Below are 23,378 nucleotides of genomic sequence, written 5' to 3'. Positions count from 1 at the left end.
AAACACTCTTTGTAGGATGATAGGATTATTCAGGAGGTCTCCAATCCAACCTGCTGCCCAAAGCTACAAGACCAGGGCTTTATCCAAGGAAAGCTCCAAGGATGGGAATGGCACAACCTCTGAGTAACCTCCACTGTTTGACTTCTCCTGGTGAAAAAGTTTTCTGAGTATTCATTCTGAGCCTCTCTTGTTTGAGTCTATGCCTGCATCTCTCTTCCTCCCACCGTGCACCACTGTGAAGAGCCCATCTGTCCTCTCCATACCCTGCCCCTGGGTGCCAGGCCGACAGTGGGACACTCCCTGCCCCAGCTTCTCATGGCTCTGCAGGTGCACCCACAGCTTCCCCTCATGAAATATAACAGGAGAAGTAAGAGGGTGTGTGAAAATACATCTCTGGATGATTTTTCAAAGCCAGAAAACCATGGAAATAATTTCCTTACTTCTTAAAACCAGTGAAAACTTTAGAAGTGGGGCTCAAAAGGCACCCAGCACTTGAGAGAGCAAAAGCTGCCCTCAGTTTAAGCTGAGCACCCTGAAGTGGTTCAGTGAAAAATCTCCAGGCCTTATTTTTCTTGTATCTGAACTTCCTGCTTTCAAAGGACTTGTACACAGTTCATTTAAAGCATGTAATTCATTCCCTTCCCTTCTTTCCACCTCATGTTTTCATTACACCTGACACCATGAGTCGGTCTGGTTACCCAAATGGCAGCTTTCCAACCCAGGAGAGGTACATGTGAACACACACATATGCCCATGCAGGAACCTATCAGGACTCATACATCAACAATCAGTCATTAAAAACCAGCAGGATGACAACTGAAAATAAACTAAGTGAGCCTAAACTATCCATATTTATGCAGACATAAGAATGTACAGAGGTTGTGCTGGATGAAATGTTCATGTAGCACCATACTGAGCAGTGAGTGATTAAGGTGAGAAAACTGGGTGATTATGCAAAGACAATTATACTACTTATCAGCCATCTAGAGGTTAGGGATTTATGAGTTTTCTATCCACCATGTTCAGGGATCTTGATGGATTTGTCTTCTGTGACCTCTCCAATGCTTTCTGAACCCACGATATGCACAGTGATTTGTTAAAATGAGCTCCACAGTTTATTTATGACATATGCAGAAGAAAACTTCATTTATTTTAAGCTGCTGCATGATGGCCACCCTGGGTGTTCCATAGTTCCCACACAACAAAACCCAGCAAGTTCCAGACTCCTAATTACCTTTGAATCATTCAAAATTTTTTATAGGTCTCATCCCTTTTTCTGAGTCATCTCTCTCCCAAGGTAAACAAGTTGCACTTACTGCCATTCTCTGCCTCTCATTTTTTTTGTTCCCATTCTTTGTATCTTTCCTATACCTGTCAGACACCTACTGGAGATGAGGAATTCAGGAATGTGCACATATAGAGATGAGCTAAAGGATTTTATAATTATATAGTAAAATGTGGTCTATTTATTTCCTCTTGTTTTCTAGCATTGTGGTTACCATTAAATTCAAAGAATATAGAATAGACTCTACAATTTTGACCTCAAAATTGCAATCATAAGAAAACAGAGCTATTTCCCTAACACGAAATCCTGAACATAGTATATGCCTGCTCTGATAAAAATATAAGGAAGATCCAGAAAATGATAATGGCATGATCTGATCACAGAAGCTGTAAAGTTAATTACTTTACAAGTTTGATAGGAAACCCGTTCAGCTTGGATCAGTAATGACTTCAGAAAATCACAACACAAAAGCGGACAGATTAAATATAAATGTGCTTTATTGCAGAGAAGTTACATTATTTACATGCTGCAACACATTACAACATAAATCTATCAAGTATTTCATGGTGGATGCTGTTGGTTGCCAGATAACATTGTCATAAGAACCACATTATAAAGTGAAGAGACTTACAGCTTTATATACTCTACAACTTGGAGTAGCTAAAATTTTAAAAGTCAAAGGCAGTGTTTGCTCAGGCCTGCCTGTTGTCATATGCATGCAAAAGCCTAAGGAGAGCAAATATAAACGTCCTGTCTCGTTTCAGGTCTATGATGCCACCAAAGCTGATGATAGGTGTGTACTGATTTATATTTTAAAGCGCATAATCTTGCATAAATTATACAAGTCTAATAAGATTGGTATAAATCTAATTATTTATAAACCATGGCTTAGAAATAAAGGAGATATGCAGCTTGCACATGCATTTGGAAGGACAACCTAGCAAAAGTTTGTAACCTTCATGTTTATTGTCTTTTCCCTTAAAAGATCTGCTAGAAAACATCTTTATTACCTCTTTACTCTAGAGTTGCACTTCTCTTGGCTGAACAATGACAATGAAATTCCAGAAAAAGACATCTAAGCAATCTAGTCAATATATGCTGGTGGAGAAAAATCTATGAAATACAAAACTTTATTGATGCCTAACTTAGTATGTCTTCATTAAGCAGTGCTTCTAGCAGCATCATAGTGTAATAGGATAGTTGAGTGAAGTTTGGCCCCTCATTTTCTTAAATGTGAAATAATTTAAGTCCCAATTGAATCTGTAGCCCAAAGATCAGTTGCTTAATAAACTGGGGAAAGCTTTTTGGTTTTCTAAAGGAAAGTTTTCCAACTGTGTCAGTCTTAGGGCATGTGATACAATGAGCCTAAAGAACCACAATAGACAGTTTTTAAGAAGTGAGGGAAAGGGTCAGGACGAAAGAAATCGAAACCAAACGAGTTGTACAAGCCAATGCCTTCCCTGGTTAACCAGCCATTGCTTTTTGCTTGCTGTGCAGCTGGGCTGTCTTACACCAGCCAAGGAGTGGGCTTTGTTTCTGTGTTTCTAATGAAGTTTTCTTTCAAAACAGAAAGAAAGGGAAAAGAACCCGAGCAAGTACAGATATATAGCGGTGGCACAGACACAGTCATGCACAAGGGGCTTGATCCTGCCAGGAATGCAAGGGGCAGTGGTACTGTGCGGGCACTTTGCCGATGTGGATCCCCTCATCCTTGGTGCCCTACACAGCTCCTGCAGAGCAGGGCAAGGGCAGTGTGGCCTTGCTCTGCTCCGAGGTAATGGATGGAGGGCCAGATGAGCAAGGGCATGAGGGCTGGTGCCTGCTCCTTGCAACCATCTGTCTCCAAGCAGCAGTGAGTACACAAATATCTCCTTCCATGATCCCTCCATGGATGCCCACTTCTAACCTCACAGCTGGGCTCCCATAAATGAGCCAGGGCAGCCTGCCATTAGCTGTCCCCCTGTCCCAATCCCAAAAACCTCTGCTGAGACTGCAGAACTTCCCTTTAAGGATAGGAGAGGTCTGAAATGGTCACCATTTCAGCAGGTTTAAAGTTGTGTATTTCTCTGCACACAGGGTCAGTGTGCTCCTGGAGGCCTCCCAGAAAGCTCTTTTCCTAGGATAGACTTCTTCCCATGGAAATACTGGGTTATTTTCTCTCGGAAAAGCTGATCAAGTCCCACTGAAGGTGACAAGACAAGTTGCAAACAAATCCAATGAGTGTCTGGGACTGGGAAGGGAGAATCTGAGCACACCAGGTCTAATCTCAATTCCTTTCCACACTAAGGACAGAGCTGGATTTGGGCTGCACATAGGATGCTAGTGGCACTGCATGTGCAAAGTGGGTGCAATGATGTCAGAAGCACCCAGACTCATATGCTTGACTCTTTTTCATGGGTGGAGCAGGGATTCTGGGTTGAAGGGTCCCAGTCAGATCTCCTAGACCATAATTATACCCTACAAAAGAGGGGTGGGAGAGTCAGTCAAGCCCAGGGTAGTAAAGACCTAAGTCGGCACATCTCCATGGTGGAACTGAGCACTATCCTGGATAACGAGGTTGGCTGGGGCAGTTCAGTTCACTTTATCTGGAGCTAATGAGCAGAATTTCTAAGTGAGGTAACATGTTTAGACAGCACCAAGACCTGAGTCAACTTGAACCCAGCTGGCTCAGGTGTCGGCACATTCCAGGTTTGGGCTTAGCAGTGGCAGTAGGAAAAACAGATCCATCTTGATCTGTCAGTCTAGACATGCCCATAGACTCCTTTCCTTTTTAAAGGACAGAAAAGGTCCTCCCCATGCCCAGGTTGTCTAAGTCCCTCTGCTCATTGCATTTTATCTTAAGCCACTTTTTCTATGATGCCACAAAAATCAGTTTATACTACATATGTGTATGTGCATGTGTGTATTAGATATGACATTTATATATATATATTAAACATATATAAATATCTATTTTTATATATATTATATATATATTAAACAACACATTCTATTCAATCACCCACATTTCATGTTCTTCCACCGAATCCCATCACTTCTCAAATTGCACAAGTTCTTTAGGACTGAGCTGTCTTTGTTTTGGAGTACACTACATATAGCCAATTCCTGTGAACAGCACTTTACTGGTACTGCGTTGAGATGGCTGGGGCTGTTTCATTACTACTGATACTCCTCAGAACCCTTCAACGTGTCCTCAGGCCCTGATGGTGAACTGTCACTAAGATTCATAGTTGTGAATGGGCCACCTATGAATTAAGCTCATATGCACGATGAGGCCTGTAGCTAATGCTGAAAAGCAGCACTGTATCAAACACTAACTTTTACTGTAAATGTACATATAAATTTAAAAAAAGTCAAAGCATTTTGGAGAGCTGGAGAGAGATGTCATCATTTCTGTTCCCAGTATCGCTTACATTTGCATATTTGGGGGAAGAGTAATATTTTGGAGTTCTCTCCTCACTCCAAGAGCAAATTATTGAGGTTTGCCAACACGGATAAACAGTACAGTGTTGTTCTATAAATAAAATATCTCCCAGTGCTGTCTGGTTTTAGTGAAACAGGTGATCATTTTGGGGTATACTCATTGTCATTCTTGTTTGTCTTATTTAACAGGATAGGTTCAGTATGAAATACTGAACAAGATCATCACCATCGATGTCTAAAGTAAAATCTCTCGTCTCCTAGATGATATTTTCCAATTACTAACAAAAAACCCAGATAAGTTGTCCTAGGACTTACCAGTATATGCAGCTAAGACGACTGAATTTCCACTATTAACAAAGTCTATGAGCATTAACAGGGAAGTGCATAACTTACTGCATATAAAACCCCTGAATATCAAATTATATCAAATTATAAATATAAATATAAATATAAATAACAGAGAGTAAACAAAAAAAACCACCCAAAACCCACTATATAAATCACAGGAAAGAAAAAAAAAAATCTCCAAAACCCAAAAGAATTTCCCAATACGAATTACGGCTTCCATAGCCAGTGAAAGATTACTGCAATTCTATATATAAACAAAAAGGTCGACAGCAGGTATTTTAACTTGCAATTAGAAGAGAGCATCTGCAGATTGCACATATCTGTTGTTGTGTCACATAATATCAAAGTTATTTGCAAAAATTATACAATCTGGAATGCTTTAATATGAGACACAACAATGTACTTAAACACATGGTAATAAGAAAATGAAAGTAATAATTTTATAAAATATTTTTGGGATGCATTTCGTTAGCACTGCTATTTAGATTAAATATGTAAAGTGAAAAGTCGTCACTTCAATAAGCTGCTCGTTGATACCCCTTTTTGCCATCAGGACATTTTCTGTGTCCCACTTCTGCTAGATCTTTAAAGTCCCAAGGGCAAGTTACAGCCAGTTACAGCATCCAGAAATAATTTGGTTAAGATCTACACTGTGCGTTTGTTATCATCTTATTATTTTTTCTTTTAAAAGAGAATTGATTTCACAAAGGCAGATTTCTTTCATTGACACAGTAAAATCCTTGGAGCAGGGACCATATTCTGGGCACTGCTAATCACATTGTTGGCACTCAACTTATAAATAATAACAACAATAACAATAATTTACTTTGCTGAACTCCTACGTATTTGTAGCGCTGCTTCCTTTGATTTAAGTGATGCTCCTTAGGAATTTTCAGATCCTTTTGGCCTAAGTCCCCTCTGTCTTTCCCGTTGTCTGTCTTCTCAGTGTTGCTACTCTCCTCAGTCTGAAAGCCTCTTATTTTCGAGGTGCTGCTGTTTTATTTGCACTTATAGCAGAGGTGTTCAATAAAGCTACACTTCTTTCTGCATTTGGTAAATCTGCTGTATCAAACTCCCAAGGGCAGACTTCAGCTCGAGATGCTAAAGGTTGCTGTAGGTAACTACTTGGCTTATGGGAGTTAGATGAAAGCACATTTCCCTCAGAAGAGGCAATTTTTTTCTGTTCAGCCAATTTATTGAGGTTTTCCTTTTCTGCTGTTTTCTGGGGCAGCTCCTCCCGCTCCCCAGCACGGGTATTAGGTGTATACCTATTAACATTCTCACACTTCAGCCCAGGTGAGACCTGGGACTTGGAATTTGACTGATTTTTCTCATTTTCAAAGATCTGCTGCTCTTGTGTCTCCTGAGTGGCCGATTCCACCTTCTCTGAACTTTTTTGATTTGACTGTTGGTACCCCTCAGGTGTCTTCAGCTTATGATGAGTCTTCCCCTTTGGCTGGGAAGGGTGGTTTTTCTCTGGCTCTGAGGAAGCAATAGACACATGTTTTTGAGCTTTAGAGTCAAAAGGCACAGGACCAGGAATTTGGTCATATATTTCCCAAGGACAAACTTCTCCTATGTTGAAATTGTCCTTGTGCAGAGACTTACCTGGGCCTGTGTCTGGATTTGCAGGTGTTTGACTAACCCTTTGCTGTTTAATAATTCCAGATTTATGGGTTTTCTTTGTTTCCTCAGACTGGGTAGAGTTTTTCCGGTGGGAATCCTTATGTTCCCCTTTATCAGAGGCTGAGTGCTTTTTGCTGGCCTCCTTACTCTTCTGCTGAGATTTATGAGATTTAGTGCTTTCTTCTAGGCTTTGTGTTTTACCCGTTAGTCCCAGAGTCTTTTCCTTGGCACTAGCAATAACACTGAGGGATTTTTGTAACACAGATGTTCTTGGATGCAGAGGCTTCTTATCAGCACTTAAATTATGCGCACTTACTGATTTGCACACCAAAGGAACCGATTCAGTGGAGACAGCTTCAACTTTTTCAGGAGCATTTTTGGTTAATTTGTTACCATTCAAGGAGTCTAGAAGCGTTTTCTCAGCAGTTATAACTTCTGCACTTTCGGTAGTCAAGCCATTTGATTCTTCTGTTTGATCCCTAACATGATCATAAGTGCTGTGGGACTTTTTTAGGGAAAAGACTCTGTTTTTCAAAGTCTCTTCTTTTGGCTTTGCAGGACTTGTGGAATCTGGTGTGTTCTTCTTCAGTGTGGCCAAGTTCTTCACAGCATTATGCTCCATCAGGTCCTTTTCATCCCTGGAGCACTGCCTGGTGACTGTCTCAGGGATTTCTGTAATACGCCGCATTATTGAGCGCCCCAAGCCCTTTTTAGAGCACCTTTTTTTCTGGAGATGTGGATTATTAGCAATCATCTTTTTCCTTTTATAGATTTCAAGCTGAGCGTATAGTTTCTTCAACTCATCCTGCAAAGCAAAGCGAATGGCAAAACTAGTATTTATACAATGAGTACAGTCAAACAAACAGCCTGATGAATGCAAGACCTACTGCTCTAAAAGGGGCATTAAACTCATTTCACTGTCCTTTCTAATTCTTGAATATGCCATTTCTCCATCAACTTGAATCTTATTTTTTTCCACCTTAGAACAAGTTCAACCTTTGTGCACAAAACATTTCACTTTCCACACTTCCTATTCATTTATACGGTTTCAGATTTCACAGTGCTGTAGTGTATGCTTTCCTGCTGAACTCTATAGCTGTTTTTTGTTCTCAGAATGTAAGGCCTTTAATCATGTAAAATAAGAATAAAGTAGTTTTCTCCATTAACCAAGTTTTTAAAATTTTATCTTTATAGTTATGTATGCTTGTGTGTATGTTACATACAAATGACTAATTAAAATGAAACCAAAAGCTGTTTGCACTTCAAGATAATTCAAAGAATCTATGTAAAATGAATAGCAGCTCTTGCTAAGGATTATCACTCCTCCTTAGCCACCACTATGACTTTTACTACAACTAGTAATGCAGCCTCTCTTCACACTAGTAAATACTTCCCATGAGATCTGATCTGATACCACAATCAGAAAAGATCTAAGCTGGCATTTTTCAGCTGATATCTGCAAAGAGAAACAAATGCATGCAAGCTGGAGTTTTCTTGTAGGAAAAAGTGTCCTTGAAAACGAGTGCTTTTTAAATGAGTTATATGTACCCGAATATCTTCAGGATCCAAACTGTGCTCACTCCAAGCTGAGTTGATACTGCTGTTCAGATAGGATCCAGAACGACCCATATCAAGCTCATCTTCATAAGCTTCTGTAGCTATATCATCTCTTGGGTTATTGCTTGAATGTGAAAACTGTAAGTATTCACAAAAAATATGTTGTCATGAGTACAAAAGTTTACTTCAACATCAGTGTAAGAGCTTACAACAATTTTTACGGTACAATGACCCTTCTATAGATTTGATGTCATTCTCAAACTCGAAACATTACTGTGAGTTTCATTGGCTTAAGTAGTGTCCTATAAAGTCTCAGTATTGTATGGAAGGAACTCTTCTTAATGATGGCTTAACTTGATGAATTGTAGAGATTTGCATAAAGAAAAAAAATTCTACTTATTTTGACACTTTTTTGAACCTCCTTAAATGGCATTTCAATTAAGCTGGCATGAAAATAGACTTTCAGACATTATTTCCAATTAGGCTGCTAAAACAGTAAGACACTATTTTATACAACAAACATCTTAATAATCCTGCAGAAAGCAATTCTCCTATTTTAGATCCTAACCCTGAAAGGGAAAGGGTGTATAAGGTGGGAAAACAACCCAAACAAAACAAAACCCAAACCAACAACCAAAAAAGAAAGAAATTAATGAAAAAGTAGACAACTTTTTTCTTCTATGTTTCACCAAATCCTTGAATCAGGAGTTGGAGTGAGGTTGTCATTATTGTTTTGTTCATATTGATTCACTCATCTGAAGTTATTATTGTCCACATAGTCATCTGTCTTCAGCACTTTATGAATATAACTAAACCGTGTGAATCTTAATTCTCTGAATTCTTTTGTGTGTTGGAAGAAAAGTCTGTGCAGTTTAACACAGATAATAAGCTAAAAATGAAAATGTTGATCAGTGGTTATGAGTCAGCTTCAGAAAGGTCAACAAATTTTCTAGGCCAGTTTAGAAAGACACCTCTGAAGATATGTAATAAAGTACATGAATATAAAATAGAAAATATAAGACTATTGCTAAAGACTAGAAAAGTAATTTAAAATAAAACAAGGTTATGCAATATTAAGGTTGCATCAGTAAGTCCCTTGTTATGACTGTTCAATGTACACATATTTGACAGTCATCAGCACACCCTGTTCTGACACACAGGAAAAAGGCAGGAATAGCAGCTTCATTGACCTGAAAATTCTATCAACCTGAACTGCTTCATGCTCTTTCTTCTTATGTAGCTTCCACCTTTACTGCTATTTTGACTCTTGTTTGATTAGTATCATTAGTCATTTCAAAACCCATTAGAAAGTCATTCCTTTTGTGGGGTTACTGTCCTGAGAAGGAAGTTCCAGTCCATTCCTGGGGACTGCTGCTAGGGACAGGAGGAGCCTCCTCCAGATCTCCTGCCCCTAGTGAGACACTGGGGCTTGGCTCCCAGCGCCCCACGGGAGGTGTGCGGGCTGCAGCTCGGGGGCTCCCTCTGCCATCACCATCTACCTGTGTGTGCCCCCACACACATATCTTGGCACCCAGCACTGCTCCTGGCCACGTCTCCTCCCAGTATGCAGCATCTGTCTGTCCCAGGCTCTGACTTGCAAAGGGTTCTCCTTTTTCAGCCTGCAACTGGCTGGTTTAAATCCCTACCTCCCTATCTCATGGCTAGTCCAGCCTCCTGATTCCAGTGTTTCTATGCCCTTGCCTAAATTCTTTGTCTGATCTCAGTTAACTTTGGCATCAGCACAGTCACACAAAAGCCTAAAAAAAAGCACAGTTAGGCAGGATTCTTTCCTTCTTGTATTAATCACATCAAAATTTTAAGTACTTTAAACTCTTGGAATTTTGAAAGCAGTAAGAAATAAACTTTGAAAATGTATACTTTTTAAAATAAAAACAATACAGCTTTTAAGGTAAAATATCCAAATTTTACATCCTCCTTTTCTCTCAGTTCCTGCTAGATTTGTACAGAATTGCTTCTGCATGACAACATTTATCTTCCTCAGTCTTGGCAAAAGAAAAGCGACTGCAGACTCAAATACCTTGGGGATCAGAAGTAGCCCAACAGTGACTGTCACAGTCAAATGTGTGTGTGCAAAGAACAGCATCAGCATCCAGTCAGACTGAAGTCTTGAAGCAAGAATGAATCTGAAAATAGAATTCAGAGTTGCAATTCACTGCATTTCTCCAGTGCAATAGATTTAATATCTTTAGTATTCCTAAAGTTTCTCTCACTGAATGGCCAAACACAACTGGTTTTGTGCTGTACTGCTTTCATACGGACTAAAAATTACATCCACAGGCTTTCCCTATATGCTAAAATTTCAAAACAACTCTGAAAAAAAAATCAACAACCCAAAATATAAAAAGAATCAACAGACCTTAAATTATACTCCTTATTCCATCTTTCTCACTCTGTTGAGCTGTCTTTTTGTTTTGTGTATATTGTCACAGTTTCTTTGGCCTGAGTTACGGCAGCTTACATACATCAAGGAGCTGAAGGGATGGTTTTAGGTTAAGCACATGTACTATGATGAATTGCAGTGCACCATATAAACACAGGATGTCCACAGATCACAGCTACTGAGTACAGCTGATAAGCCATCCAGGGGAGAACTGAACTGAAATGCTTTTTAGCAGGGAGCAGAGAAATGGTCTTTATTGCAGGACTGCCCAGCTCAGCGCTGTGGGGTCCAAGAGCCTGTTGAATGCTTGGAAATGAGTGGCTGAACTTCTCAAACAGAACAGTTCCTTGCTGAACTTTCTAAAGGAGTGGTAGAACAAGCAGTGCAGTTAAAGCTGAAGCATGCTTGGCTTGTCTGCTTTAGTGAGCTCCCAAAGATAGAAGCAGTAAGCAGTGCAACGGATGAACGGATGTACTGCTGGCTTGCAATTTCCAGGTTTACAAAAATCATTCAAATAGAAATGACATTTGCAACTTATCCAAGTTCACAGATGCACATTTTGAAGATGCTTTTGTTAACAGAAATAGTCTGGCATGAAACACTAGCTTACATGCTGTAATAATACAGTCATAATTACTTGTTTAATACTTTGTAAATGCAATGTTTTATGAACACAACAAAATATTCCAATTAATTAATTCCTAGAGAGATATGTTGCTTTGGGGTGTGTGGGAATATGAGGAGGCTCAGGCCTGAGATTTCGCAAACTGAACACAACTGAACTGATGAAGATGACCCGAGAGACTGATGGACGTAACAAGTAACAGCAAAAAGTGAACAAAAGTTACAGACAGTGCTGTAAGGGATGGCAAGATTTCACAGGTGGTTAATAGGGAGTCATTTGAAAGATGGCCAGACTTCACAGGTAATTGAAGGACCTTTGAGGCAGCAGAACTTGCAAGGTCAGTGCCACTGTTATCAGTAATGGCAGATAAGATTGTGATTACCTAGCTAATGGCATCACAAATGCCAGATTTGAGTACAGATGTAGCAAAACTGTGACCAATAAGAAAAAAAATAATGAGGGTGGGTTGTTTACTTGGGAGAAGACAAGGACTGGGACAGATAGGGGATAAATCAGGTGGGGGAAAAACAAGCATGGAAAGAAGCAGGGGATAAAATGGCTAGTGACATGTAAGCAAGTTGTCACTGAGCTCGCTACCTGACAAATCTCCCACCTTCTCATTAAGTCCTTCTTATGTGTGATACCACCCTCTCCATGGTGCACGTCTGCATGTGCAGTTGATGAACGAATCTCGGGCAGCACATGGATGACTGCCCCTGGGAAGACCCAAAGTGTCAGCTAGGCCCAGCTGCAGAGGAGGAAGAGGAGCAGGCTAGGAGTGCTGGACCTGCACTGGCCCCCGTGGCCAGCCAGGGGTTGTGTGACTGCCCTGACGTGGATTTGCTCAACCTGCAATGGAACCAGCAGCAGCCAGATCCATCAGACAGATGGGAGAAAGTATCCACATCCTGATGGCCACTGGAATTGGTTAACCCTTAACAGATCAAATCCTCACATTCTGTGAAGACTTTTTTGCTTGCTTTAAGCTCGAGACCTTGACTGATTAGGTATCCATGCCACAACATGTCTCTGAACGCAAAATTGCACCTGTAGGAGCCATTCAGCCCTAGCAAAGATATGATTTCTATTTGAATGAGATTTTTTCCATATAAATTTTGGGTTTCTCAGTAATTTAAGAGAAAGAGCAATGCAGGAATTTAATACTATGCTGATCTGAAGACAATCCAGAATCCTCTGTTTCTGAAATGGGAATACTTTCAAAGGAAAACAAAATGCAAACAGTTCAAGGTTTTATTTAGTGCTCTCATCAATCTTCTATGAGCTTTGGGAGTTTTCAAACTGGATGGCTGCCTTGTCGGTGTCCTTCAAGGCTCCAGTACTTTCAACTTCATGATAATTCAGGTATGTCATATAAATCTAACTTTTACGTTTCTACCCTTTCAGTTGCATCCAGAATTTGGCAGGGAAGATGGAAGCAAAAAAAAAAAAAAAAAAAAAAAAAAAAAGGATTAAGAGTTGTGCATGCAGAAATAGACATAATCTCAGGAGGGATTGTGTACATTTTTTCCAATCTTATCTATAAACACTACACAATATTTCTTCAACAAACCAGCATATATCAGACAGATGGGAAATAATCAATACAAAATGTACATTTAAAAAAAAAGGAAGAATATGAGGCTGCAGGCATAGGACTGTCAATAAGACAAACTGAAAGACTTAATCCCTTTGTGTCTCCATCATAAGGTATGTATTAAAACGCCACATTTTCCCCTTTTCCCCTCTCTTTCACTCAAGGTTACTTGCCTCCTGTTCTATTGTTAAAAAGAATCTTGTAACCCACAAAATAGCTCTGAACTGTATCTTCTAAGATGGCTCAACACAGTTTAGGAATATAAATTAATGGGTGAAAAATTGACTGAGAAGCACTCATATTGGTTATAATAAACTCAAAAGTATTGTAGGTGAATTTTACATCTATCAGGAATTAAAAGAAAAATGCTTCCATCAAATAAAGATTTTAGACAATAACTTTGCAGATGTTTGTGTTAGGGAGTATAGATTTTGAGTGTATATGGGTGTTGAGATATAACGTTAAAAGAAGGGGAAGGAAAAAAAAGGGCATGCCAGAGAAAATCCAGTGAACTGTATAACAATGATAAGGGAAAAGCGCACCAGGAAGGAACAGAGATGAAGGATTTGCTTTGCTGATGTTTACTCAGAAAAAACCATGAAAGCAAAAATCAAGAAGATGAGGAATGTTAGTGCCAAGAGAGACCAAGGAACAGAGAGGAGTATTTGAAGGCTGTCAATGAAGCAATGTGTAAAAAAAACCCCAAAAAACAAGAAACAAAAACCAACCAACCAACCAAACAAACTTAAAGTCTGTTAGGAGGCAGAAGATGGTGTGATTAGAGTTAAGCGTTTTAACAGGATGAGATGAAACTCGTGTTATCTTTCCCTTTCGCATTTTCTAGGACCAATTCATTTTTAAAGACTACTCTGTAGGAAAGCCAGATTAAGTAAATTTTCATGTAGCTATAGCAAAGACCCTTCTTTATTTGTTACTAGCCAAAAAATTTGTAAGCATGAAATGCAGAGCTCATTATAGACTTTAGAAGAAACATGGGCATTATATTACTGATATAATTACTCATCATCTGCGTAACAATTTTTTTATGTCAGCATATAAAACATTATGCTTCATGCCCAAACCAGTACAATAATCTTAACATACAGCTGCAGCTCACCAATCTGTTGCACACCAGCAAAAGTACATACAAACCAACATTCTTACCTGCTGTTTCTCTAGGGATACAAAACAGTGAGCAGTATGTAGATGACTGAAGACAGACAGTTGTTTTGCTACACCTAATTTATCATATATACTGAACTTTGTTCCAAGAAAATATCACCTAACTATACTGGAAAAAACCCTAATTATGAAGTTTCATATTCTTGAATCCCACGGGAACAGTTTTAAGTTTAGTAAGCACTTAATTTGTGGAAACAAATACTTATAAGACCTTCCATTATGCATCCTATCCCATTCACCCATTCTAAGTTGTACCATATGAAACCTGAAAGATAAATGGTTAATTACTAGATCTACAGATCACTTGCCTAATTGTATGGAATATAGCAGAGATAATGAGCTCATTGTGAACTGCAACAGCCATATAACGTGGCTCATGAAATGCTGATGGGACTGTCCGCACTGCATAGCAGAGATAAACACCCCACAAGAGGAATAAAAATTCAGCTGTGAGAAGAACAAAAAGAAATAATTTGCAATTAGTTTTATAGATGGAAGGAAATTTGAAGCACTACAGTATCTTCTGTATGTGTGAGTATCTATGCAAAGACAGTACACATGTATATAAGTACACACATAGGCATTCAAACTTTTTCAGATATTGTCACTGTACATGATATATTTGGTTTTTATTTTACACGTCTTTTTCCAGATCAGGAACCTTTGCATTCATGGTATTTGGTTTTCAATTGACAAACTTTGAGAAAATGCCTAATAATGTCTTGCTTGCTTTTATAATTGGTACTACACAAGTCTGACATCACTTCAAGTAACATGTATTTTTAATTGTAGCTCTGGTTCTTGTTACAAAGGCAGAAAGAGTGCTACTACCAGACTACATGCTTTTTAAGACAAGACTTTCATTTCAAAGGTTTATAACTTAGATAAAACAATATATTTTGTGTTTAAAAAAAATCCTCAGTTAATGACAGTTAATTCTGCAGGTACCCATAATATGACAAGTCACTTCTGAGTGTCTAATGCACCTAAAACAAATGATGTGTTTCTGTTAGCAGAAAAAATAGTAAAGGAAGAAAGGAGGAAAAAATAGGGTGTCTGGATCAGCCTAAACTATTCAGTTAGAGGTAGTTCATCTGCATCCAGCACTATGCAGACTTCAGCTTCCAGTGGACATCCTGATGTGACATCATTTTGATCTTGATATTAATAAAGTGATTTCCTAACTATCTTGAAAAAACTCCCAGAAAAAAAATCCCTACAGCTCTGTCGTGTAGTTATGAATAGAGATGGTGCCAGTCTCTCTTGCCTTGCAATCTAGGTTGACAGTGGCTGGAAGTGTTTGAGTGTCACTCAGCAATATGCAGTTCCATGTTAGACCCCAGCAATGCCAGCACTGCTCCAGACCAGCTTCAGACACTTGCGGTCTCATTGTTACTCATACACTGCTTTTGTCTTGTTGAGTTTTTGCAATAAAAACTACAATTAAATGCAGCATAATAGAAAATTAATCCTTTTTCAGACTTACTTTTGCCAATTATTTTTCCATCCTGTAACTAAACCTGGTGATCAGTGACATCACCCTGTGGAAGTGATCAGCAAATAATTACTGGTCTGGTTTCAGTAATGACACAAATGCTTGTGAACCCCACTATTAACAACAGACTATAATGTCAGCACTGGATAGCTCATTAGAACAGGTCCTCCAGTTCCTCTACTTTTAGTAGACCACAACTTCTGTAACTTACCTATTGTTATACCATTTTGAAACTTCTAATTTTGCTGTTAATTCCAGCTAAAATCAGTAAGAGACAAGTCTGGATAAAATGAATTCAGTTACATAAATCTCTCTGTGCTATGACATGAGTTCAGTTTGAACTCTGAACAACACTTTGCACACTTCTTAATGAAAAATATATGCCCTACCTCCAAGATCATAACTTTTACTAGAACATCTCCTTCACAGACCCAGCAGCCTTACCAGTTACATAAACCCAAACACCTGAAGCGGCGTAATCCATCCATACTGCTGGTTTTGTGTTCTTCTTCACCAAATCCTAACAATAATAAGCTTTTGACTAATAATGATCTTTTGACTAAGTAATAGTGTGATTTGAGGCCTTACCGAGTGTCAAAACGAAAAAAAATCTTGGTATGAATTTCTGAGACTCTGTGTCCCAGCCTACTTTTGAGCTCAACAAAAGCACACATGCAGGTATGTTTTTCCAAAATTGCTCATACACTTGGGCAAACTGGCTGCTACTTGCATTTAATTTCTAGAAAATTACCTATGCTATAAATGGAGTCCATAATTCTGGTCTCTTAAAAACCTCCTCCACACAATGACTTAACAAGCCCTCTTGATCCTGAAGTCATTCTTGACCAAGTGGAATACAAATTTGGCCTCAATGACATAAGAATAAAGGTTTTCTACAAATCTTAGCAGTTTGGGGTTTTTTTTTTTCTTTCGGTAGTCGCCTCACATATGCAGAATCATGGCACTGAAATGTGTTGCTTTTCAAATGACTGTAATTTATTGCCTTAATTGCTCCACAATGATTTAGAAGAAATTGAAAAGTGGAAAATTGCAAGATTTAGGCTGCTAAAGCCAGATCATTATATCTTACTGTCCTGTCTTCTTTGGAAATCCTTGATAACTGACACTGTTCAGCAGGGCTCCTCTAACAGGCCAGACAATGCCTATTTCCTCGCATTTTGCCTTTCACCGAAAATCCCCCTCCTCCCCAACATGAGCAGCAGACCTGAATAGATGAGCTAATTGTAAAATAACAGGCACACTACACAAAACTACCCATGGTCTGTTCTTCTTCTTTTTTTCTCAGCTGAAGTAAGAAGAGACCCAAGTTTCTTTCTGACTGAAAAGATCATTTACAAGTGCAAACAGACGCCGAGAGTTTGAAAAGGTTTGGCTTTCAAAGAAAAAAATATCCATGTAAAATTTCATGTGCTGAAGGTATTCTTTCTTGAACTAAAGAATGAGGGCCAAAGTTTGCTTACTTTTAGAAGAAAAAATAAAATAGCTGTAATTTTGAATTAGTGGCTTTTGGGGTTTTTTTGCATACAGAGCAAATGAAAATGAAAAAAAAATAAAACAAAACATGCATCCATTTAAAAAAACCAACACCTTACAACCCAAACATTTCAATTAGCTGGGTTAAGTAGGAAGGCAGGTAGCATCTGATCTCCAGATCTGATCAATTATGAAAATTTCAGTTTTCAGTTTCACAATCATAGTTACAATGAGTTCTAAAGACAATTTCAAAGTATTAATATACTGGAGCATAACAGTAGTTTGTACCATTCAGTGCATAATGCTTTTAGAAAAAGCTTTATATTTAGAGCAGAGTTGGCATTCCTGTCCGCAGATAATAATTACTGTGACATGTGGTATGGAACACTAATACGGAAGAGCTCTTAAAACATAAGGTAAAATAACAGAGTTCCTTTACTTGCTAAGTCCAACATTACAATAATTTCATCAGCAATGACAAAACAAAACAGACTGATAGAAAGCCAATTTATTATCCAAACCACTAATTAAATAGCTTAAATGTATCATATAAAAGCTGTGTTTGGGGGAAAGTCAAGTTCCTATAATTAGCTACAGATTGTAAGTGCTATTTGCAACAAAAATCTGAAGGTGTTATAAATTTTTGCTGTATTGTTTTCCTACATGGCCTTTTTACTTTCTCAATATAAAGTAAGGTAACATATTAATGTATTTATTACTCCAATGAATAACAAAGAAATAACTAATGATAGATAGATAGATAGATAGATAGATAGATAGATAGATAGATAATTGAGTACATCTGGCCACCATGAAGTGAGGTTCTAATGTACAATTCATCTCTGATTAGGTTGTTTATGGGACACTAGTGACCGCTTTGCATCAAATATCCTTAAAATTTTTGTGAAATGTGATATAAAATTTTGATTTCGTTTGCTGAATAATTTTCTACTAAAAGTCTGATGTAGAAAAGCGACTTTCTGACCACTAAAGGACTATCTTAGCATACTGCATACCTGTCAAGAGCAAACTCAAAACACATGATCTTGTTCCTATGATTTAGCACAAGGCTTATAAATTATCCCATTTCACATAATAAGCACAAAACCAAAAAAACCTTCCTTCCCCCTTCTGAAAAAACTATAGAAATTCCTAGGAGAAAGAGCTGTCAACTGTTCTCTGGACAGAAAATGCACAGTCAAAACAATAAAACATAAAAGAGCTCTGAAAAAAACCCTCACAGTAGTTACTCTATAATTATCCAAAACAGGCATTCAGATTTGGGAGAAAATCTCTGATAGACAAGAGGTTAAGAAAAGGCACAGTTGCTTTAAAGGCATAAATGGATGCAGATATGAATGGAAGGTAGGAGATGAAAATCTAAAGTGACCTCAATATGTCATGTGCACAAATGAATCAGTCTTTAAATATCTCTCTTCTTAGTCACTACCTACTTCTTATCCACAGAACCTTTTATCTGGTCTTTGCATTATCTGATCAACCTGCTTAGTATATTCATTGGTGTTTAAAAATCAGGATTCTTCCTTGTCTTCATGATGCCAATCATGTTTTTAGAAAATGAAGCAATTTAGAGCACTTAGCTTGATCATCCAATGCACTGGGCCAGACTTGCCTGATGCCACCAGCCTGTTACAATGAAGGGTGTGCCATGTCTGCCCACTTGAGATCTTTTTAGGCCACTGCTCATATTCTGCATCTTCTGATGATGCAGGACAATGATTCATATCCACAGTTTGTGGTAGGTATCTGCTTCACAGAAAAGGCTGGACTCAGGGTTGTTGCTACTGACTTAATCAAATCTTCTCAAAAGATCTGGGTTAATATATTTTCTAGGTTTTGCTAAACATGCAGTGATCTGTGTTGCTCTGAGCAGAAGGAAATCCCCATGTTAATCCATTGCAGCTTTCACTCTTGCTATGCAGCTGTCTGTACTTCACCTAATCAAGGCTGCTTAATGATGAAAGCTCTGCAATTTGTTGCAAATGACATTTGGATATCTAGTGAATGACAGGAAAGATTGCAAGGGGGGAAAGTGGTACAGCACACATGCACAACTGACTTCTAACTCTTGCTTGTGCCTCAGGCTCCTATGAATATGAAAAAAACCCATTTGAGGTCCCCATTCAATCCAAAATTTGCAGAGGTAATAATTTTTTTTTGCAGAAGTGGGAGCATTTTTCTTGCTATTTGGGTGACAAATACACATTTTTGCTGCGATTTGCAGCAAAAAAAAAAGCATGCAGGGCTGTATTTGTAGCCAGTGAGACCATACCAATGTTGCAAATATATTTGACTAAGCTCTGTAACTGAGTCAAAGGCATTGCAACATGGACAACCCCTTATTAAATGGACGATATAACCCTAATCTCACTGTGCCTCAGCTCTGCCTGTGTAAAATGGGGATAATACCCCTGCCATTGCAGGACAACAGTGGAAATAAATTTGCCCATACTTGTGAAGAGCTTAAATCCTAAACTGCGTGTTTCCTTCCTGCCATGGTCAGGAGAGGAAAGTGAATTATTTCAGATTGTCCTGGTTGCTTCTCAGTCCTCCTACCCTGGCAGAAATGCCTTTCTCTTCATTCTCTTCCTTATGCCAGCCCCTCAGTGAAGATGACTGTGGGCTCCCTGGAGCCAGGACACCCATTCCTGTGCTCGCTTGCATTCTGCTGTCCAGAAGCTACTTGCAAAAAGCAGACAGCCCTAAAAGACTAATGCCCATTTTCATGGCTCTGTATGAAGCTTTATGTCTGATTGCACTTCTTGTTTAAAAACCACCACAACAGGCCAAAACCAGGCCACCGTTCCCCAGGGATGGTGACATTGAGGCTGTGACTTGCCTAAGTTCAACTGCTATTCTGAACTCTACACTGTTGGTAAAACAGTACTGTTCCAACAGTTACACCATTTTTCCCCCCAGGTTTTAAACTCTAATTACTGATTACCACTCTACGTACATCCATAACACAGCTACGACAACTCATCTATTTCTCTACCACGCTTCACTACATTTTAAATCCCGTTTACTGAAATGAAGTGAGCTATGGATCTGGAAGCGCAGCTCTTCCATCCGTTCATTCACTCAGGGTGCCAGCTGGAGCTGAGCATGCACCATTTTAAAACTGGAAAAAAACTGTGTCCTCGATTGCTCCTGTGTTGCCAGCCAACGCAATCTCTGCATCGCTGTGTCCAATCTCCCACCTGGAGAGTTGCACCATGTCATAGGAGAAGCTTTTTTCTTCAACTGAAAGGATTTTCAAATATTTCAATGAACTGTGATTACAAGTCTTTAGTGTTGAGTTATTCCTAGCAAATTATAAATTACCAGAGGTTTATCTGTCTCTCCCACCATATCTCAGCATCATTTTAATTAGCTATGCACAGCAATAAAGCGAGATATTTGTGGTGAAAGAAATGATGGTGGCAGATTCAGACTCTTTTTCTTCCCAGAACTTCCATGGCCTGTGGCTGTGAAGGCTGAGAAAGAAGAGTGGGGTCCTTGGGCTGATGGGAGGCACAGCACACTCTGTCCCCCTCACTGTCACAATACTGCCTTGCAGGTCTACTCAAAGGGATGCAAGGGACATGCAGACCATGGTCTGTGGGTCTCATGGCTTCAGGGTGCCCTAGAGTTGGCTTTTGCTGGCAGTGGAGACATATCCACTGACGTGTGGCAACAGACCTAGGAGTCTTACTGCCCTAAACACATGCCAGTCTCAGGTCTCCAGGAGCTCCTCTGATATTTGTACTTGTTTTAACTCTTATACTCAAGCATTTTCTTAATTCCTCTAGACAAATATGCTGTCTTGCCTCATGATTTCCACAGCTCACTGTTGTTATAAAAGTCAGCTCGACACTCTTCTTGTCTCCATGTGCCCCATCATCCTCTTCACTTGAGTGTGGATGAAAGAGGGAGGAGAGGATCAGTGAAAACTGGCTGAGTGTGGGTCCTCGTCTCTCACAAAGAGGATGCAAGCAAATGCCAATGGCATCCAATGTATCTAAAGTGCTGGAAAGATTTGGAGCAGTACCAGTAGTGGACTCCAAAAAGAGTGGTGCAAAGACAAGAGAAAGTCAGAGCACCTTCCAGCCTCTCCCAAACCACAGGAGACATGCAGAAGGAACTAAATATGGCATTCACCAATACATAAACATGTGGCCCGGGCAACACAAATGTGGTTTCCTGAGCAGATTTTTTTTTTTTTTTGTAGAAATCATGCCTAAGTAAGGGGTATGGGATTTCACTTATCACATAACAGTAACAAGAAAAAGCAACGTCACTGCAGGGGGTAATGCAACTCAAACTGCTAAACCTGGGGGTTCCAGCAGCACCCCCCATCTTTGGTGCTGTCCCTCACACTGTTCCAGATTTACCTTATCCTACAGATGAGCAACACATAACTATGCACAGTGCTGTTGACATGGACTGTGAAGGACTGCTGAAGAGATGCACAGGGTGGCAGGAGGAGTGGTTTACAAGCAGAAAAGAGACAGAGCTGAAGGTAGTTTGTAAAATACTGTTCTTTTCCTATTTCTGCTGCAAATATTTTATACAGCCCTGGCCTTATCACTTAGAATAAGCTTTTCACAAGTGATCACCATTTTTACATGATCCATTTTTTGAGTATCTAATGTGAGAAATGAAGTCAGATCCACACCAGTGCTGAATTCTAAGCATCTCCTGGTTGTGCTTTCCGCAGAGGAGGCTACAAACAGTACTCTGAAAAACCAGCCCCTCGATGTCTCAAGACAGACACTGAAGATGGGTAATTTTAGCTTTAATCTTTGTGCACTGATGCTAAGGGGAACATGTTTAAAAATGCCCATTTGGAAACAAACAGTTCTTTATTCATTGCATGCTCTGAACAACACACCCCAAATATGGCATAGGGCCACATCAAATGGGGATAAAAAAAAGAAATAATAATCACTCATTCACTGAATGCAGCAGAGGACCTGTAGAAAATTTAATAAAAGGACCTGATAAGGATGTATTACAATGCCCTAGCTCAAAACTGTACAGGCAGTCTTGATGCCCAATTTGTCAGAGCCTGTCCTGGCACCTCATGTCCTCTTAAAATGCAAAGATTATGTATGTTAAATATCAACAAATGAACAGTGGGAGGGAGTTCTTCTGGGAACAATCCAAAAATAATCACATTGTTCCTTTCCCTGGCTGAGAGCATGCAGTAATTATGAGGAAGTTTCATATTTTAAACCCTCCTGATGCCCAAGACCCAAAGCAAGACCTATGGATGTGTGGGCCATGGCAGCAGCTCAGTGCACTGGAGCAGCACTGCTCCTGCCAGTCAGAAGTCAAATAGGTGCAGGGGAAAACATCTCCCTCTACTTAGTTAATACCTGTCATTCACTTCTGGTTTAAATAAAAACTGAAAAACACACACAGAATGCATGGAGGACTTTTAAAAACCTCCCTATCCATTTGGGGTGAAACTGGCCCCGTTGACATCAGGAACATCCACCTGTCAAGATTTCACCTCTGCTTTTTGTTTGTACTTGTGCATGCATGTTTATCTCTCTGCCTGCCTTTGTCTCCTCCCTAGGGCTTTGTTCATTAAACTTATTATCTTGTCTCTTTTTCCAGTTTCTGGGAAGCTCTTTTAAATCCTGTTCCAATATCTGTTACACTTATAGGATGTTTTCCCCTCAGGATAAAGAATAATAGCTTGATTTGCGACACTGAGAGCCCTCAGGTATCAGAAGTTTATCACTTGGAGTTGTTTTCTAAGTCAATATCTGATGGTGACAGGTAGAGGTATAGAATATGTTCAGGCCACAGGAAAAAGGCTTTGTGGTGAGTATTTTCAAGGCCTCAGGTCTTTCTCTGCAATCTCAGACTGTCAACTATGCCATGGCTTTTCAATGAGACAGATGCCCTGACCTTGAAAGGGCTGCAGAAACTAACACAAAGGAAATAAAAGAATAAGGCAAGTAACAAATAAGCTATCCACAAGTATCCAACTCTAAGGAAAATACACACTAACTTACAAAGGTGAAGGAAAATACACAGTAATTTACATTGCATTATGTAAATGCAAAAATGCAGATAAAATAAGATTTGCTAAATGCTAGATTTTCTAATCAGCATATCACTGAGTACAGAGGCAATGCTAGAAATGGTGATAACCATTGTGTTTAAGTCCCTACGTCTCTCACAGAGACCATCCTCTTAAACTTAATGGAAATGTAAATATAAAACATTCACTGCAATAAAAGTCTCCAGAGATAGAGTCTAACTAGCATGATTAGTATGGAAAATGCTTCATAAATCCCAATTCCAATAAACTCTGGTAGCATAAAGGATTCA

The 23,378-nt window shown here is 39.2% G+C and overlaps 1 protein-coding gene across 1 annotated transcript in view; it reads right to left on the bottom strand.

The window, feature by feature from the left end:
• Positions 1–1,764: 1,764 nt before the first annotated feature.
• Positions 1,765–23,378, bottom strand: part of GPR158 (G protein-coupled receptor 158) — a 187,149-nt gene continuing 165,535 nt past the window's right edge. The window contains exons 8-11 of the mRNA XM_066199205.1: positions 14,350–14,488; positions 10,278–10,383; positions 8,231–8,377; positions 1,765–7,487 (exon numbers count right to left, since the gene is read on the bottom strand). Coding sequence (XP_066055302.1) covers positions 6,033–7,487; positions 8,231–8,377; positions 10,278–10,383; positions 14,350–14,488 — 1,847 coding nt within the window. The 3' untranslated portion in view covers positions 1,765–6,032. The remainder of the gene's footprint in view (positions 7,488–8,230; positions 8,378–10,277; positions 10,384–14,349; positions 14,489–23,378) is intronic.

This window comes from Chamaea fasciata, unplaced genomic scaffold, assembly GCF_029207755.1.
Source record: "Chamaea fasciata isolate MVZ Bird 193981 ecotype frontalis unplaced genomic scaffold, bChaFas1.0.hap1 SCAF_1, whole genome shotgun sequence".
Classification (NCBI taxonomy): domain Eukaryota; kingdom Metazoa; phylum Chordata; class Aves; order Passeriformes; family Sylviidae; genus Chamaea; species Chamaea fasciata.
The sequence above is the reverse complement of the archived record's forward strand: the minus strand, read 5'-3'. Positions and strand labels throughout refer to the sequence as shown.